Source organism: Prionailurus viverrinus, chromosome C1 (genome assembly GCF_022837055.1).
Source record: "Prionailurus viverrinus isolate Anna chromosome C1, UM_Priviv_1.0, whole genome shotgun sequence".
NCBI lineage: Eukaryota > Metazoa > Chordata > Mammalia > Carnivora > Felidae > Prionailurus > Prionailurus viverrinus.
The window spans coordinates 117,178,265-117,198,800 of record NC_062568.1 but is presented as its reverse complement, the minus strand read 5'-3'; the positions used below and the strand labels follow the sequence as shown (position 1 = coordinate 117,198,800).

The window sequence follows — 20,536 nt, the reverse complement described above, 5'->3', positions numbered from 1 at the left end:
AACAGTGTGTAGAGGGAAATTTATAGGGCTAAATACTTAGAAAATAATAAATATGTCAATCAATGATCTAAACTTCTACTTTAAGAATTTAGCGAAAGAAGAGCAAAGTAAACCCAAATTAAGTAGAAGGAAGGAAATAATAAAGATAAAAGCAGAAACTGATAAACCAGAAAATAAAGAAAAATCAATGAAACCTAAAGCTGGTTCTTTCTGATCAATGAAACTGGTATACTTCTAGCCATACTGTTCAGGTGACGAGAGAGAACACACTATAACAGCATCAGGAGTGAAAGAGATAGCATCATTAAAAATCCTACAGATGTTAAGTGAACAGTCAGGAATAGTCTGAACAACTTTGTGACAGTAAACTCAACAACTCAGATGAAATGGAAAAATTCCTCAGAAGGCAAAAACTACCAGTGCTCACTCAAGAAGAAAGAGATAACTGAATAACTTCTAAGTTTATTAAAGGAATTGAATTTGTAGTTTGTAACTTTCCCTCTAAGAAAGCATCAGGTCCAGATGGTACAGGTGAATTGTTCCAGATATTTAAAGAAATAATACAAATTCTACACAGATTCTTTGAGAAGATAAAGGAGGAAGGAATTTCTCAACTCATTCAATTCTAAAACCAGACAAAGACATTAGAAGAAAATAACATTAGACACAGTTTTTCGTGAACATAAACTTAAAACTCCTTAAAATATTTTAGCAAATCAATATATAGCAATATGTAAAAAGGACAATACATTATGACCAAGTGGTATTTGTCCCAGGAATGCAAGGTTGGGATAACAGATGAAACTAGTATAGTAATAGACTGGAAAAGAAAACAAAACAAAACAAAACAAAAAAAATATGATCTTTTCAAATAGATGCAGATAAAACATTTGACAAAATTCAACTCCCATTCATGGTGCTTCATGAGTTCTACCAGTGCACCTGCTGGTTTCCTTGCAGTTTCCTGGGCACCCCAGTGGCTCCCCACATTTCAACAATATCCCCTGTAAGTGGTTTTCTACTGGGTTTCTGGCAAGTCCAGCCAGGGTCCCAGATGGTTTTGTTAGGTTCAAAACACCCCCCACCACAGGCAGCTTGCTGGTTAATTTCATCAGTACTCCACCAGGTTGTTCCCTGTCCATCAGCCTTGACCCGCCAACTGTGAACCAGATCCATCACTGCTACCACACCTTCTCCACACAGGTCTGAATCCCAGAGTTTGGGAGCGTTCTTCCCTTCCAAGTTTGTTCCTCATTGGAGTGTTCTCCCTCAGCTTTAGGGTGCTCTTTTATTTCCTCTTAGTTAATTCCTTGTAAATAGCTAATAATTGGTTATATTAAGCTGGCCTTGTTCAAGTTGCCATGTTTCTCTCCTGTTTGGATCCTGGCTAATACAGAATCAGTGCTGGTAGTGGTCCCAGGACACAGACCTGCCAAGAAGGAATTTTAGATTTGGTTGTGTTCTTGGGCCATGAGCACAGTGCCATGCTCGTTCCATTGGAAAGCCGGGTGCTCACAGTTCATGACAAGAAGTGGCATCACAGTTTGATCCCCGTATAAACTGCGGTTCGTTATGATGAAGAGTTAGCTGAACCAAGCACCGTGGGAACCCACATGACTGCTGCCCTTGACCATTATGGCAGGAATGATGGCCACAAACACCGTGGTATGGATCGATTCTCCTGAGTGTACCAACCACTGTAAAAATCAAGTGGTTTGTTATTATTATAAACTGATATAACAAGATTATGATAACACTTTTCAGCACTTCTCTCTACCTGATACACACATTTGCTAATAGAAGACATTAAAAGATGGGAACATTAACACAAAATAAATGCCAAATAAAAATCAGTTAAAATTTGGAAGAGTACTGCACATATATAATATTTGAAATTTTCACTCCTAAAATGAAATTATAAAGCACACAAGTATCAATTGTATTAGCCGATAGTTCTGACTTTGCTTGGTTGCAAATATCCCGGTATAGAAAATTTTTCCATATTGCATCGATGCTCTTCAAATTGTTAGGCGCTAGTCAGTGGTCATTTGGATAAGCTTGTTTTCTTTTTTAATGGTGAAAATATGTTGTCTCCTTGCCCTGATGTTGGTTTTGCCATTGAAATCCATATTGCTTCTACCTTAGATTTTAGACCAGTTTCTGATTTCAGGTTTGGAGTGTTCCACAACGATGTTCACTTCTTCGCATTTCTTCTATTATTTACAAAGCACTGAAACTCATAACACATACTCAAGCAGTGGAAAAGGCCAAAGGACATTGTTGGATAGTATTCAAATAATATTCAGATCTTCCTTCAAGGTTAAATGATTACATAGAATCCCATGTCAGAACTGCCAACTTAAGGACTTGTTTTGCTTTCAAAACCTGTGATTTTTTTGGGGAATACCAGTCATAGGATTTATATAAAGTATAGACGCATTTAATCTCACTAATACTGTATTTGCAAGAAAGACGCACTGTTAGCAGACAGGGCCTTGACCTCACACTTGTAGCCCAGGGAACAGCTGCAAGTAAGACTGACGAGTGCATTGTGACTGCTGCTCTCCCACGTGCTGCTGTGGAAATGCCAACTTTACCGTTTGGTTTCACTTTTCAGTATTTTTTGCTCTTGATTTCAGTTGATATCCTTAGATTCCTTCAAATCAGTAACGTGTCTGTCCAATGATTAAGCTTTAATTCTCACAGGAGAATTGTAATACTTTGTTTTCGCATTTTCCCTACCGACTGATTTTTCTTGGGCTTTTGAAAAAGTAAATTTGCCAAGAAACTTCAAGAAGGAATTCTTATATGAAAACCCTAATGTAAATCAACTGCAGCTCTCATATAGGAGTTGGTGAGACTGCAGCGTATACTAACGTTATGGCATTTTCTTTTAAAGTTAAGCATAGACTTACCATACGACCCAGCATTTCCTAGACATTAACCCAACATAAATTTAAATATATGTCTGCCCAAAGACTTGTAACTTTATAGCTTCTTTATTTAGAATGTCCAAAATCTGGAACCAACCCAAATACCCGTCAATGGGAAATGCATAATCAAATTTTGGTGTATTCAATAGAATACCACTTAGGCAATAAAAGTACATTGAATCACAACAAGGATAGATCTCAAAAGCCTCCTGCTAAGTGAAAGAAGCCAGATACAACCCACTACTGGAATCAAATTAATGTATGATTCTGTTTCTATGAGATTCCATTAAAGAAACTACAGTGACACCAGATCAGTGGCTGCCACAGGGTGGGGACTGCAAAGAGGCACAAGAAAACTTTTAGGAGTGATGGGTCCCCACACGCACAGAATTGTACTGTTAGAATTAGTGAATTTTGATTGTAGGTCAATTATATCCAAATAAAGTGACCAAGTAGATTCCCACAATTGTATTCTTTCTGTATTCTCAATAATTAGAACATGGAAGTTTACAAAAATATTTATAATAGCATATAGGTATTTGAAATACCTAGAACTTAATCTCAAAAGAAGCGTAAAGACTTCTATGAGGCAAAACTAAGGGACCAGGAAGAAGGTGTAAATATACTGACAGATTTCTTGTTCCTGGATTAAAGATTCACTATTGGTGAAGATAACAGTTCTCCTCAAATTGATTAATAGGTTCATTCTAATCCCATAAAAATTCCAGCATTTTTAACCTCTTTCTCTGATTCCAGATTTTATATGGAAGGGCTTATAAATGGAAAAAACAGAATAGGTGAACTTGCTCTCCTAAATATCAAGATTTATCATGAAAATATAATAATTACAGCACTGTGATAATGGTGCAGGAACGGTCAGTGGGTAAATGGGATGTAATAGAAAATCCAGTCACACACCTAGTTTTATGTAGATGTTTCTGTATAAGATTTCTGTGACAGAAGTAATATGCCTGATCAAAGGGGAAAATAATTGACTTTTCAATAAATTGTGTTGAATAGCCTTCTGGAAGAAAACAGAAGCCCGACCACTATCTCCCATCAAGTCAAGAAAGATCTATTTTAGTGCATTAAACTATTAGGTGTAAAAGGCAGAGTTGTGATGCTTTTAACAAAGAATATAGAATATCTCCATGGCCTTTGGAAGGATTTCTTCAACGAGGCACGGAAGCATTAGCTATAAAGGAGAGGATTGATAAATTTAACTACAATAAAATGAAAAACTATTATCATTAAAAGTCCATTAAAAAAGATGAAAAAAATCACAGGGTAGGAGAAGATACTGTCTGTTCTGCTACAACATTGGTTTCTATAATAACCAAGTTCATAGATGATTAGTAAGTAGGTGGGATAATGATATCAATTTAATGGAAGTAATATTGGTTCTTTCCATTTCCTCCAGCAAGCTAATGTTTTGTGTCATCAAGTAGCGGCAAGTAGGAGGAATATACAAACATAGTTGAATGTTGTATGCACCATACGTGATGCCCGTTCGCCTTGATTTGGCCTCTTCTCAATTTGAACGTGTGCTTTATCTTAAAATCATTTATTGCACATTTTGCCTGATCTTATCTTCATTATTCAGTAGCCTCAGCCCTCCTCATACCCCTTCCTGTCAAACTATCTATTCATTTCTTTTTTTTTAAGTCATTTTCTGAAGACAAAGAATTTTACTTAGTCTGATATTTTTCTTAGGAATTTAAAATCTTTTAAATTGTATTAATATTTTTAATTAGGGGGGTTATTGGTTTTGTTAGTGCTCTGGGTAACAAAGTTGCGCTAGGTTTTGAGAAGTCAACTCTGACCCTATTTTCTCCATAACCTCTGTCTACTATTTGGGGAACACAGTTTTGCGTAGAGCACTGTTTCTAGGGGGCACATTTCACATATTTGCAGAAACTCCCCCTTTGCGATGCTGTATGTGACAGGATGGCAGTGCTTCCTCAGTGCTAAGATACAGCTATTTCACATTTTAACGTCTCTCCAGTTGGATTGTAGCTTTCAGTAGGTGGCGCCTTTCAATTTTAATTGTCATTTTGTTTTCTTTTTTAGTGATAAGATAGTGGTGCATTTTAGAAGCCGTTGATTACTGAGATTTGATGATGCACTGTCGTATCCAGAATGTAAAGAAATACAAACCAAATTTTAGAAGACAGGCAAGGCAATAGAGAAGTGGCAAAAGCCTTGAGCAGTCACTTCACAACTGAAGAAATATCTATGGCTAGTAAATATTTGAAAAAGAACGTATAATCTCAAAACCCAGTTGTACATTAAACACACAGTGAGATGCCTTTACATGTCGGCAGAAGTTTAAAAACTTGGCACGTGCTAATGTGAACCTAAAAGGATGCATATGGCATGATTCTATTCATATGAAGTTATAAAATAGGCAAAATTAAGCTATGTTGCTTAGGAATGCATTACATAGTTGGTAAACATTTGAAAGAAGAAAGGGAATCATCATCACAGATATCAAGATGGTGGGTACCTTTGGGGGTGAGGGGAAGGAGAGAATTATGATTGGAGGCATTCAAGAGGGCTTTTGGTGTCCTGGTGATATTCTCTTTCTTCGCTTGGATGGATTTGATACATTACTACTTGTTAAACTTTACATATATGTTTTATGAAACTTTCTATAGGTTTCAGAATAAAGCAAAAGAGGGGAATGGTCAGTTTTATCAAATGTTGACACAAGGTCAGGTGATATGAGGACTGAGACTCGAGCATTGGGTGAAGCAAAGTGGAGACTCCTGATGAATACAGCGGATTGTCTCAGCGGAGTGTGTGGGGCAGTGATCTGATTGGAATGGGCTCAAGAGAGAGTGAGAGGAGAGGAGTTGGACACTGTGTGTAAATACGATTCAGAGGAAGTTTTACGTAAAAAGAATTATAGTGGTGACTGGAGGCAATACAGAAAGTTTTACATTAAATATATAGAGTATCAGGAGAATATAAAGATAAATTTTCTGGAATGCTGAAGACAATGAGGTAACGTAGAGAAAGGGAGAGAACTTTTTATGTGTGGGGGATTATACATTTTTGGGGATAGGATGTGAAAATTTGTAATAATCCATATTTGTTAAGAGAATTAACATTAAAGCTACTTTTTAAGTCTTGGAAACGTATATGTCACACATAACATTTCATATCTACTAATGGAAAGAATCATGAACATCATCTTGCTCAGCACCACTTTGCAGAAAGAGAAGGAGGCCCAGAAGGATTCAGTGCTTGTTTATTTTTTTTTAAATTTTTTTTCCCAATGTTTATTTATTTTTGGGACAGAGAGAGACAGAGCATGAACGGGCAAGGGGCAGAGAGAGAGAGAGACACAGAATCGGAAACAGGCTCCAGGCTCTGAGCCACCAGCCCAGAGCCCGACGCAGGGCTCGAACTCACGGACCGCGAGATCGTGACCTGGCTGAAGTCGGACGCTTAACCGACTGCGCCACCCAGGCGCCCCTCAGTGCTTGTTTAAAATTCTACTGTTAATAACAATTCTAGACTAAAATATAGAGTAACTCCTGCCCCTTGGATCAGTGCTCTTTTTATAGCGTTAACTGTAATATGGTTTTCTCTTAAGTCGAGTTTTATATAATCATTATGTGTTATAGTAGAATTTATTTGGATAATATTTTAATTAGCCTTTCCCAAATAACAAACCAGCCCAGCACTTAATGACTTGAAATAACCATCATGCATTATTTCTCATGATTCCATGAGTCGGATGGACTCAACTAGGACAACTCTTGTGGCTGCGGTCATTGGCACCTCCACGCAGATTGTAGGGGTTAAGATGGCCTCACTCACATGTCTGGAACCCTGGTGCTGTTTCTTGGGTGAGGCTCTCTCATCATAGTCTAGACTACACTTCCATACTTGGTGGTGGAACCATTCTAATAAGGCAAAGATGAAAGCCTAGACTCCTGAAATTGTACAAAATCACATCCTCCACCTTAAATTACTGAAAGCAAACCATAGATCCAGTCTAGATTTCAGAGGTGAGGCAGGAGGCTGCCCCATCTCTTGATGGAAGGAGGTACAAAATATTGTGGCCACGTTTTTCATCTATCACAGATCATTATAAATTTTAAATTTAATCATTAAGTTTATTTTCCAATGTTAACTTTTACTTTATATGGAGCTAAGAGCTATTAGCTTTTTGGGGAATCTAACGATGTAGTTTAGTCAATATATATGAAAAAACAAATTTGACAAAAAAATATTTAACAAGAAAGAAAGTTATGTTTTCCAGATTTTGTATCCTCTGTGAGATAAAGCAGATAAAGAAATGCTCATTTTTATAAGAAGTTGGGTAAGGATGAGGGGGGAAATTTGTTGAATACAGTCTTTGTTGCTTACAGTGTTGGCTTAATTGTTATTTTTTGAGATTGTTACCATTAATGGTTTATTAACATCTTTATGGAGTTTTTCATGTTATAGAATGTAATGCAACTAAAAAGTAAGAGCAATTAATAATTTCCCGTGAATTATAATAATAGCATATTTCTAGACACTGCTAATTATATTTGTGTAAAATTTCATGTAATTTACTTGACAACTGTCTATATTGAGTGCCTACCATGATTCTTTCACTGTGCTAAGACTTGGGGCTATTACTTTGAACCACTTAGATGGGATTCCTTCATGTTCCATACCCCAGGAAGGTTTCTTGAAGAAACTTTTTTTTTTTTAATGTTTATTTTTGAGAGAGAGGGAGAGAGAGAGAGAGCGCGCGCACACACACATGGGGAATGGGAGGGTAGGGGCAGAGAGAGAGGGAGCAGAGGATCCAAAGCAGGCTCTGTACTGACAGTGATATGGGCCTTGAACCCACAAACCGTGAGGTCATGACCTGAGCTGAAGTCAGTGGTTTAACTGACTGAGCCACCCAGGCGCCCCACTAAAGAAACTTTCTAAGCCAGGAATTAGCTGAGGTAAGAGTGGGAAAGGGAAGAGGAAGTCTTCCAGAGAAAAGAATGGCTTGGACAAAGGCCTTATGGAGGTGAGCAAATGCAAGAAACATTAAAAGAACTGGGGAAAAAAACCCTCTTATGTTTAAAGCCTGGAATATGAAAGGAGTGAGGCAATACAGAACCTGGAAAGGTAGAGTGTGGACTTGAGTGCTAAAGATCATGGGAAACCTTTGATTGATTTAGAGGATTTTTGCCCAGATGATTGTTTTAGAGAAGTCACTGGCTACAGTCTGGGTAAGGAGAGTAGCCAGGGAGAGCAAGGGTTGAACCGAGGAGACCATAGATAGTGATATGAATTAGGTCAGTGTGAGAATGAATTAAAGTATATAAATCCTAGAGATATTCAGGAGATGGAATCAACCGGATTTGTTGACAGGATGTGGAATAGAGAGAAGAAACTAAGATGGCGGACTTGCCAGTTTCTGGCTTGGAGCGCCATTAATGAATAGGGAGCAGAAGTGGAGGAAGAGGTTTGGGAAGGCATTCTTACACAGGATTTGCCGCAATATCCTAACTCTGTTTCCTGGCTAAATACTTAGATCTCTTTTTTGTATTCTCTACTATTTAAAATAATTTTTCTAGTATCTGGAACTGATAATAAATTTTCAATTTAATTCATATTCAGTAAAATTCAGTCAAAGGTAGCAGTGCTGCCATAACTTGAATTTATACTTTTGATCTGAAATATTTTGCTTTAGCATGAATTCTTTAATAGACAGAAATTTAGTATTGTATTGCCATAGTATATTTCATTAAACAGTGTATTTCTGAAGTGTTTGAAATGACTTAATAATGGCTAAGGTGTAATATGTGAATACCTATCGTAAGCCTTTTATTCATTAATCTAAAATAATTTCATAATTAAAATTTGTCCAAGTTTTTAAACTAGAGTTTATTAAAAGAACCTTTAAAAATTGTCTCTCTTTTTATTGTCCTTCATGACGCTAGGAAGTCGAAGGTTAGCTTACATTTATTCCAGGGAAGAAACAAATGTAGCTTGATGAAAATGAAGTCTGTATACACCTGAGACTAATACTGTATGTCAACTTTACTTCAGTTAAAAACAAAAAAGAATACCATGTCCCTCAAAACATGAAATATGAATCTGTCATTGATAGATTTCTCTTTCCTTCAGATGTTAAGTAGTGATAATTGAAGTAAAAGAATTAACTGTTGGGGGCGCCTGTGTGGCTCAGTTGGTTAAGCATCCAACTCTTGGTTTAGGCACAGTCATGATCTCACAGTTTGTGAGATCAAGCCCTCCTTTGGGCTCTGTGCTAAGAGCACGGAGCCTGCTTGGGATTCTCTTTCTCCCTCTCTCTCTCTGCCCTTCCCCTGAGCTCACTTGCGCGCACGCTCTCTCTCTCTCTCTGAAAATAAATAAACTTAAAAAAAAAAAAAAAAAAGAATTGTGTCTTAGAAAGTTAAGCTTCCTTTGACACTAAAACTTTTTTTAGTCTTTGTGGTTCAAATATCATAGCTATCTGTAGATTTTGTTAAAAGTGTATTTAGTCATTCTACATTATTTTCCTACTCTCACCAAAAAATGTTAAATCTAAAATTTTCTGATCGTCATTCTAGAAGGTACCATATATTCAGTAGTGTGTTTCTCCCATGTGTTCTCTATAGACTGTATTTTCTATTCTTAATATTTTGTAAGTTTAAAAGCAGTTTACAACCTATTTTTTTTTCTTGTTTTTTTCCTTAGGCACTACAAGGGCCCCCAGGGATGGGGAAGTACCAGGGGTGGACTATAATTTCATTTCTGTTGAACAGTTCAAAGCACTGGAAGAGAGTGGCGCATTATTAGAAAGTGGAACGTATGATGGTATGTCCCCAAATACTGACAATGGCAGCAACCAAGAAAACTATGTGAATTATTAGAAAACTGACTAGAATTATTTCAAAGGGAATTTGATCAGTAAAATACCATTTTTGTAAAAAAAATTTTCTATTGGTCTTTGGGAAATTTTTCTTTTGGTTAGGCTCTTTGTCATTTGCTAACTAAAATGGGATTAAATAATAAGCAGAAGCATTCCATCATATTATGAAGCTGATTGTGAAGAATGTACTGAAATCATTCAAACTGGCCAGTTTGCATATTTCAGAGAAATTCATATTCATCGTGTGAACTCAACATGTGTTTGCTGATTGCTCTCTGTTTGTGGTTGGGAATCCAAATACTGTGCACTTTAAACAGTCTACAGCTTGGCTCTCTTGGAGAAGAGAGAATATAGATTGGGGGGGAAAGAACAAAAATAGAATAATTGATTTTCTTTTCTTATCTCTTCTCTACCCACTTGATTCTAGGAAGCAGAGACTTAAGATCAGTTTCAGTTTTTAAATGAGGCCACGTTCCGTCCTTTGTTCCCCCTTAACCTCCGCTCTCCCCTGGCAAGCTTGTCCGCTCCATGGTTTCCCGTACTCCCTCATCATTGCTTCATCACGCTGTCATGGTTGCCTTTTTCACAAGCTTGATGAAGGCAGCATCATGTCTTTCTTATTCAGAAGTATCCTTAGTGTCTAGAAATGGTGTTCAATAAACACTGACCTTGAGTTCAGCGTATCCAAACACGCATTCGTGTGTATCCAAAAGAGTAATTCGTAATTTCTCTCTTTAGCTGCACCCTGGGCTCAAAACAGTGGCGTCGTCATTTGCTTCCTCCTCTCTGTCCTATTCCCACGTGTCTGCTACCAAATCTAGCCATTTCTTTGTCTGTAGCAGCTTTTCCAGTGCCTTTCTTTTCACTCTCACACTTCCTTGTGGGCCTTGGACTGGCTTGCGTCTGGGCCACTATGGTTCATGTCATTTGTTCACCTTCTTCCCTCTGTGCTCCCCACCTGCCCATTGCTGTCGTGCTAGCCTTCCTCCGGCACAGCTCTGCTTGTGAATCCTCTTCAGAGTCTTCTGTGATTTGCTTTTGCCTGCTCAGTTTGCCGCAGCTACGGGTTCTGAGCTTAGCTCCCACAACTCATTCATTCATTCGTTCATTCATTCATTCAGCAACCCATTTTTTTTTTTAATTTTAAGTTTATTTGATTATTTTGAGAACGCACTAGCAGAGGAGGCAGAGAGAGGCAGAATCCCAAGCAGGTTCCACGCTGTCAGCGCAGAACCCAGTGCAGGGCTCAATCTCATGAACGATGAGATCGTGACTTGAACTGAAATCAAGAGTCGGAGGCTTAACTGACTTGAGCCACCCAGGCACCCCTCAGCAACCCGTTTATTAAGTACCCACTATATGCCAAGCAGTGTAAGAGGGAATAGTGATACTGTAGTGAACAATATTGAAATGATACTACCTTAATAAATCCCATATCTAAATACAAAGTTAGTAAAACAAACAAAATCAAACATCAGAAGGAGATGTTATGAAGGAAACAAAAACAAGAGATTTATTTTTTTTTTATTTTTTTTTTTAACGTTTTATTTATTTTTGAGACAGGGAGAGACAGAGCATGAACAGGGGAGGGTCAGAGAGAGAGAGACACAGACTCTGAAACAGGCTCCAGGCTCTGAGCTGTCAGCACAGAGCCTGACATGGGGTTCGAACTCACGGACCGCCAGATCATGACCTGAGCTGAAGTCGGTCGCTTAACCGACTGAGCCACCCAGGCGCCCCAGAAAACAAGAGATTTAAAGAAAATAGTAAGAATATCAAAGATAAGGTGGCCTGTGAAGGCTTCTGAGAGGAAGTGACCACTGCCGTTTTATATTTTTATGCAAATAGCCTGTTCTCATTCACCTCCCTCTTAGTGGCAACCAGACTGATGTGTTTAATATGTATGCTTTTGTTTGTATGCATTCTTGCAAAATGTGTATTGTGCACCTCGTGTGCATGCATTTATTATTTGCATGCATTTACTCTTTATTATTCTAGATCTCATTCAGTTTTTAACGGTTTTCAGTTGTTTCTATGTTTTCTGGGTTCACCCATGTTGCTATACTGTATTTACATGTAATTCATTGCTGTCTTCACCACCGCACAGTACTCCAGGTTGTGAATCCACGGCATTTTACTTAACCCCTCTCCCCAGTGATTGACTTCCAGATTGCTTCCAATCTCCCCTGCCACCATGGATAAAGCGGTGACACCCTTTTCTCCTAGACCTGTGTGAGTGTGTCTGTGGCATACGTACCCAGGGGCAGAACTGTGGGGTTTTAAGGGCTGTCTGTACTCGCTCTGGTAAAGGGGTTGAGGTAGCTCTGCCCCTGCATTGGCGGTCAGTTCCTGCAGCAGCATCTGTAAGGACTCCACTTCCTCACCATCCAGCTTCAGAATTTTGCCAGTCTGATGGTTGTAGAAGTGCTATCTCCTTTAAATTCAAGTTTCTCTGGTAGTCAGAGAGTTTGAGCGTCTCTTCATATGCCTATTAGTAATTGCCTTTTCATTTGTTTTCTTCAAGTGAGATCTCCGTTTGCAGACATTTCTTAGATATTTAGATATTTATTTAGAAATTAATTCCTTATTGGTTATAGAGGTTTTCTCCCATTCTGGCACCTGATAAGCTTGTCCTGTGTTGCTTCATTAAACAGAAATCCTTAATTTTTTTTTTAATTTTTTTTAACGTTTATTTATTTTTGAGACAGAGAGAGACAGAGCATGAACGGGGGAGGGTCAGAGGGAGAGGGAGACACAGAATCTGAAACAGGCTCCAAGCTCTGAGCTGTCAGCACAGAGCCTGACGCGGGGCTGGAACTCACAGACTGCGAGATCATGACCTGAGCCAAAGTCAGGTCGCTTTTTAGAGAATGGAAGAGGGGCAGAAGGAGAGAGAACCCCAAGCAGGCTCCCTGCTGGTAGCGCAGAGCCTATTGTGGGGCTCAGACCCAAGAACCGTGAGATCGTGAGCTGAACTGAAATCAACAGTCGGATGCTTAACTCACTGTGCCACCCAGTCTTCCAGAAATCCTTAATTTTTATGTATGAGATTTATCACTGTTTCTCTTAGGATTTGTGCTTTAGAAGTTTTAAGAATTCCTCTGGGGACGCCTGGGTGACTCAGTCAGTTGAGCTTCCAACTCTTTTGATCTTGGCTCAGGTCATGATCATGAGCTCGAGCTCTGTATCAGCTTCTGTGCGGACGGCACAGAGCCTGCTTGGGATTCTCCCTCTCTTTCCCTGTCTCTGCCCCTCCCCTGTGCTTGCTCACACGTGCACTCTCTCTCTCTCAAAATAAACATGAAAAAAAAAAGAAGTCCTTCTCTGCCCTTACATCACAAAGACATTCTCCTTTATTTCCCTCTGTTAAGTATAACAACATGGGATCTGGCAGTGTGGCATATTACATATTATTAATTGCTGTGTGCTGAATTCAAAGGAAATGCAAATTGAAATGCTCCATTTCACACCCATCAGATTGACAGAAATCTTAAAGTCTGATAATTGTGGGAAGTGGAAACTCCCATATACTGCTGGCAAGAGTATAAAATGATATAATCCCCTTTTGGGGAGCATCTTGGTAATAGCTGGTAAATTTGAAGATGCACTTAACTCTGAACCCAGCAGTTCCCTCTTTAGATGCCTGCACTAGAGAAATCCTTACCTCTGTGCGTATGTAGTCACATGCCTGAATGGTCTTTACAGCATTAATTTGAAACCGTGAGAGAACGGAAACAACTCTGTTTGAGTAGGGGAGTTAATGAGATGTGCTTTAATTTTTCATGAAAATGGACTATTATACAGCAGTTAAATAGACTTGAATCTACATGTATGAACAGGAATAAGTCCTAGAAATATAATTGTATAAAAAGAAAGATGCAAAAGAATACATACAGTATACCATTTATTTTTAAAAAGATAAGAAATGTGATAAAAACCTTTGTGAAGCTTTTACAGAAACATTGGTATCTATATATTATGTGTGCATGTACATGCATCCTAGTTGTACATAGTGTGCAGGGGAATAACACATACCAACTTCAGGACAGCTCAAGGAGAGCACGGGAAGGACTGAGACAGGAAGTTAGGGCTTTAATTGAATATGTGACCATATATGCAAGTCCTTAAAGAGGGATAAAAGGGAGACCTGAAAGGAAAGTTAAGTAAATAAGGATGCTTCTAATACACTTGTCTGTGTTTTTGTGTGTATTTAAAATATTTAATAGTTGATAATTCCATTTGAAAAATATTAAAAAACTTCAGAAAAGAAAAAAGACGGGGGGCGGGAACCTTCCAAAACAGCTTCAAAAAGCTGAAAACCTTTCTCTGATAATAACTATAGTAGGATTCACAAACTGTCATTTTTACGCCTTGCTGTATCTGAAATCTTGCTATTTACCAACCACTCAAGAAAAATAGATCTAATTTCCTTATGAGCAACGCTAGTTTTCTTTTTTAATCTAAGTCCAATAATCATGTTTAAATAAGGCAACTGCCAGAATTTATTATGAAGTCCTAAAATCTTCATGATCATGGGTAGCAATCTCAATATTGCAAATTTGTCTGATTTCACCCAGGAAGACAGTTAAACTTCCTTGAGTGGGGTAGTAATTATTAAGTCTACACAGTAACATGTGTGTCTAGCATTTTTACTACAACTACCATCCTTAGAGAAGTGGACTTTTGATTTTTGCCACGGCGTGTCCAAATTCCTGGGCAGCGTGATTGGGGGACACAGTGCAGGAGAAATTGAAATCCTGGGGCATCCTCCTTCTCCACCAGACTTCTCTTTGGGATGTTTCTGTGCCCTCTGCCCCAGAGAAGCGTGAGCTGGCCTCTTCGTTGAGTCTTTGCTTTATTACTCGTGGCCCAGAAAGTTCGCAGAGACCTCCTCTGAGCCTTTTAATATGAATCTTTGCATCCATCTACATGATAGGAATAACACCATTTCAAACATGGATTTGGAAGCAAGGGAGTTATTGAGTGGGAGAGATAAGAGGTAGTTGATAAGTGTTTTGGTTTGATTTCATTGTTTTGTCTTGAATATTTTAATGACAATTACCACTCTAAGTCAGATTTCCAAAGAATTTATCTTAATGCTTTCTCCTCAAGGCACACACTACTGAAGGTGAACTTATTTGTAGATTTGCCTCAGTTTTATGGTGAACAACCTATGCTTTTTTCATCTGGGACAAATAGTTCATTATATACCCCATTCATTTACTTTATGCGATGAGTGTCATAATTGCCTGCTTAAAGAACGCCTGGCTGGCTCAGTTGGTTAAGTGTCCAACTTCAACTCAGGTCATGATCTCGTGGTTTGTGGGCTTGAGCCCTGCATGGGGCTCTGTGCTGACAGCTCAGAGCCTGGAGCCTGCTTTGAATTCTGTGTGTCCCCCTCTCTCTGCCCCTCCCATGCTCATGCTTTGTCTCTTTCTGTCTCTCAATAATAAATAAACGTTTTTAAAAAACTAAAAAAAAAAAATAATAATTGCCTGCTTACGAGCCCAGGAATTTGATTAGAAGATGTGATTTTTAAAAAATATATATTGAGTATTTTATTCCCTAACCATATTTATCTTCCTAGAGCATTGGCATGGTGGCTGACAAAAGGTCAAAACTAGCAGGAGCCACAAACTATTCATGTAGTTAGACCTTTTGAGTGGTTTTCCATTGTATTTGCCCGCCTACTGGGAATTGCATGACAAATTAAGGTACTCAATTGTTTTCATTCTACTCTGGAACATTTATTTTTACTGCAAAAATTCCTGATCCTCAAGACTTAGAATATTAAAGTATTTCTTTCTTTCCTGAGAGTAAGCCAATATTGAATTATGCTAATAATGTCTCTGTTCAATAAATTGTCAAATAAAATAATGTAATTAGAATGCTCAGAGAACCTAAAAATTACTTTTACATAAACAGCCTACATTTCAACACACACTGGTTAGTTCTCAGCTTTATCCTTTACCCACATATTTCCTCGTTTTACCAAAATAGTTCATTATGTTGCACATCAGAACAAAATTATTTGAGTTAGTTTTCTCTTCCTTTACTCCCACTTCTTATGCCAATTAGTCTTACACAAGAGCATTGATGCATTTAAATTCACAAACGAGGCCCTAATTTAGATCCCATGCAAAGCCAGCCCTGTAGGAATAAATAAACTATGTACATGAAGTCAACTTCCTATCCTTAGTACAAACAGTATTAAAAAGTTAGATAATGTTAGGGGTGCCTGGGTGGCTCAGTCGGTTAAGTGTCTGGCTTGGGCTCAGGTCAAAATCTCGTGGTTCGTGAGTTCGGGTCTCATGTCAGGTTCTGTGCTGACAGCTCAGAGCCTGGCGCCTGTTTCAGATTCTATGTCTCCCTCTTCCTCTGCCCCTCCTTTGCTCGTGCTCTCTCTCTCTCTCTCTCTCTCTCACTGTCTCAAAAATAACATTAAATTTTTTTTCTTTAAGTTAGATAATGTTAGAAAATACATGGTAAAGGGCTCTTGAAAAATGAGTTCTTTCTGTTCTTTCTCCCTCCTCCACTCCTAGGAAGAAGTGTTTTGGCTTCCTTTTGGCCAACGGTGATCAATTAGAAGCCTCAGTATGAGATATCAGGGCAGAGACATACGCTGGGTCATATTGTTCTGACTCTCAATTCAACATCAGTTCTTTCAGCTGCTATTACTTTGTCCATTTCAGGAAACTTCTATGGAACTCCCAAACCTCCAGCAGAACCCAGCCCTTTCCAGCCAGATCCAGTTGATCAGGTCCTCTTTGATAATGAGTTTGACACAGAATCCCAAAGAAAGCGAACCACATCTGTCAGCAAGATGGAGAGAATGGACAGCTCTCTTCCTGAAGAGGAAGAAGATGAGGACAAGGAAGCTATTAACGGCAGCGGAAATGCGGGTTTGTAAATAGATGAGTCACTTCTAACTGATCTTCCGTATTGACTTTAACGTGACACTGAATTAGAAGTAGTAAAATCTATCGGAAAGTCTGTGTACAGCAGGTGATGCGATTCTAATTTTTTTCTAAAAGGTTGTGTATGGAACCATCTGGCAGCCATCTAATAGGCTGAAGTGAGTTGTACCAAGTGGAAGTTTGGATAAGTCAATAATAAGCTGTCGTTACTAATAACATGATATGCCATTACCCTGCGACTCGAAATATTTGAGGCTCCAAGATATGGGAATCCTGTTGGCGTGAGTCCTACTTTATAGGATAAGAACAAAATGTAGTTTTAAGACTCAGCCTTCAACTAGAAATGCAGGGGGTCAGAAACATGCCAGTAAAAATTACCTGAAAGATTTGTTAGCAATATGTTGAATTTAAATTCTTAATCACCCAAAGAAAATTTCCAAACCTGACTCTCTTATTTTTCATTAAATGCAAAACCAACAGATATTTAGTGGTGGAGAATCTTTTGAGCACCCCTAACTAACGTGGTTGCTTAGGAGATTCTTACCCTGCTAATTGAGAGTAGAAGTGGGAAGCCACAGAATTACAGCAGAACTAATTTTAGTGCTATTTATTATAATATTTTTATTCAAAACACTAGAATATGAGCCTCATAAGGGCTGGAAGTTTTGCACGCATCATTGTTGTATCCCTTGCACCATGAACCGTGCCTGGCACAAAGTAGGAACTAAAAAAGTATTTTATTGATACCCAGTAAATGAATGAATTTGATCACATCCCCAAATTTGCAGAACCCATTACCATATTATTTTCCCAAAGCCTCTGATGTTTTTACTCATCATCTACTAAAATTTGCTGCATATATTGTATTGACTGTCTTAATATATTCATTTGTGTCCTCCAGAGTGTGAGTTCTGTTTTATTGTCCTAACATCTCACGTAGTTATGCCACATAATATGTTTGACATTAATGACCCCAGTATATTTGGGTGTAGAGACTGAAAACAGGTCTAAAAAGGTTTAGGTGAATTCATGTCTAATTCTTTAGCGGATGTTAAGGGAACTCATCATACTCTAAGGGGAGCATTGCTCTCCCACAAAATTAAGTCTGTTAACATTTTGAGACTGGGATTAGAGACCATGAACCTGTCCCAATATAGGAACTTCTGTGTTCTTAATTTGAGGGGGAGAAATGTTCTGTTTTTACTCCTTTACGTTTATTTATTTTTTGAGAGACACACAGAGACAGAGCACAAGTTGGGGAGGGGCGGAGAGAGAAGGAGACACAGAGGGGCGGAGAGAGAAGGAGACAGAATCCGAAGCAGGCTCCGGGCTCTGAGCTGTCAGCACAGAGCCCGATGAGGGGCTCGAACTCACAAATCGTGAGATCGTGACCTGAGCCGAAGTCGAACACTTAACTGACTGAGCCACCCAGGCACCCCCTGTTTTTACTTCTAATGAAGAGCCTTTTGGTGACCACTGCAGTTCCTCTAGAGAGAAGCCTGTCTGTAACCTTCATCGTTTTATGCTTGTCATGGAAGCCAGTTGTTAAACCAGATGTTACTAACTTTTTGATGGTAATGTTTGGGGCGCTTGGGTGGCTCAGTCAATTAGGTGTCTGACTTCGGCTCAGGTTATGATCTCATGGTCTGTGGGTTCGAGCCCCGCAGCAGGCTCTGTGCTGACAGCTCAGTCTGGAGCCTGCTTCGGATTCTGTGTCTCCCTCTCTCCGACCCTCCCCGCTCATGCTCTCTCTCTCCTTCAAAAATAAATAAACATTAAAAAAAATTTTTTTTTCAATAGTAAATAAAGGGAGTATATCCAAGAGTGGGAGGCAGTTTGTATACTATAACTTGCATGTGGATACCATAGGACACTTCCCCTGGATTATACACTTCTTTGTAAGAGAAAATATTCAGAATATTTTAATGAAAAAACAATAAAAGTCATGACGAAAAAGCCTTGGTCTTTTCTGAATTAATACTAACCGTAGTTGTTCACTTACTGAAAGCTGCAGAAATGTGCATTTGTGTGTTGCGATTGGGAACTAGAACTCCTGCCTTAAAAAATTGACAATTTGGGGCGCCTGGGTGGCGCAGTTGGTTAAGCGTCCGACTTCAGCCAGGTCACGATCTCGCGGTCCGTGAGTTTGAGCCCCGCGTCAGGCTCTGGGCTGATGGCTCAGAGCCTGGAGCCTGTTTCCGATTCTGTGTCTCCCTCTCTCTCTGCCCCTTCCCCGTTCATGCTCTGTCTCTCTCTGTCCCAAAAATAAATAAAAACGTTGAAAAAAAAATTTTCAAAAAAAAATTGACAATTTGAGGGGAGGTAAGTAGGGAGAGACTAGGTAAAGATTTATTTGTGTATATACCAATATGTACATTATTTTGTTTAACTTATTTTAAAGTTTATATATTTACTTAGCACAAATGGGGAAGGGGCATAGAGAGAGGGAGAGAATCCCAAGCAGGCGCTGCAGTGTCAATGCAGAGCGCGACATGGGGCTCGATCTTGTGAACCGCGTGAGATCCTGACCTGATCTGAAATCAAGAGTCAGACGTTCAACCGACTGAGCCACCTAGGCGCCCCCCCCAACAATGTTGTATATTATTTTATATATTGCTGAAGAATTAATTTAAGAATGCTGATATACACATGTAGGATGACATATGTTATGTAATAATGCTAACATTTTTTTCTAAGGTGTTTACTATATGAACAGTATTTTCAAGTCATTGGCTATTAAGCAAACTCCTTTCCACAGTCACTTTGAACCATAATCACAAAAGTATTAGAGATCATATATTTGCTTTTGCCTTTCTGCAAAATACTTCTATCCCAGGAATGTAACTCTCTTTCAGATTGATTTCCACATTGAGTGAGTTTTAATTTCTGTCACTTTTTTTTTTTTTTGCCTGGAGAATGAATCCTGTGTTTTATTAAAACTATGCATTCAACAAATATTTATTGAGCACCTGCTAGGCTAAGTGCTAGGCATTTTTCTAACAGCTAGAAATAAAATACCGAACAAAACGGACAAAAGCCCCTGTCTTTATGAACTTTGCCTTCTAGTGGGAAGAGACAGAATTATCCAACATAGATGAATAGCATATATTAGAGAGTGCTAAAGAGAAAAAGCAGAGGGGGAAAAGGATAAAAGATAGTGGTGACCAAAGTTTGTGGTTTTAAATAGAGCGGCAGAAAAGATCTCACTGAGAAGAGGACTTTGAAAGAAGTGGGGGTGTAAGTTCAAAATATCTGGGAGAAAAGCATCCCAGCCAGAGGGAATTCTTAATACAAATGCCCTGAGGTGGGAGTATACCTGGAATATTCCGACAAAGGCAAGAAGACCAATATAGTTGGATACAGTGTGGACAGTGCATTATATGTGTTGGATGAGAGTGATGGAAGGGAATAAAATAATAAGCAGTGAAGTCAGTCAGATAATGATTGGGGGATGTGGAAACGTGTATTACATACGATCTTATAGGTCGTTGGAAGAATTTGGCTTTTTTAAAAAAAGAATTTGCTTTTTATTTTGAGATGAGAAACCACTTAGGGATTTGAGTAGAAGCATAACTGGATAAAACAGATTTTAATAAACTGATTCTTGCTTCGCATTGAAAATAGGCAGTAGGATGATGCATCTGGGTGGCTCAGTTGCTTAAGTGTCTGACTTTTGATTTGGGCCCAGGTCATGATCTCACGGTTGTGAGAGCGAGCCCTGCGTCAGACTCCACAATGAGCAGGGAGCCTTCTTGGGATTCACTCTTTCCCACTCCCTCTGCCCCTCCCCTGCTCTCACCCTCTAAAGA

The 20,536-nt window shown here is 38.8% G+C and overlaps 1 protein-coding gene across 2 annotated transcripts in view; it reads left to right on the top strand.

Moving 5' to 3' along the window:
• MAGI3 (membrane associated guanylate kinase, WW and PDZ domain containing 3) overlaps nucleotides 1-20,536 on the top strand; it is a 247,688-nt gene that overhangs the window by 152,136 nt on the left and 75,016 nt on the right. For both annotated transcript variants that reach the window (XM_047868943.1, XM_047868945.1), the window contains exons 3-4: nucleotides 9,636-9,755; nucleotides 16,503-16,712. In XM_047868943.1, coding sequence (XP_047724899.1) covers nucleotides 9,636-9,755; nucleotides 16,503-16,712 — 330 coding nt within the window. The remainder of the gene's footprint in view (nucleotides 1-9,635; nucleotides 9,756-16,502; nucleotides 16,713-20,536) is intronic.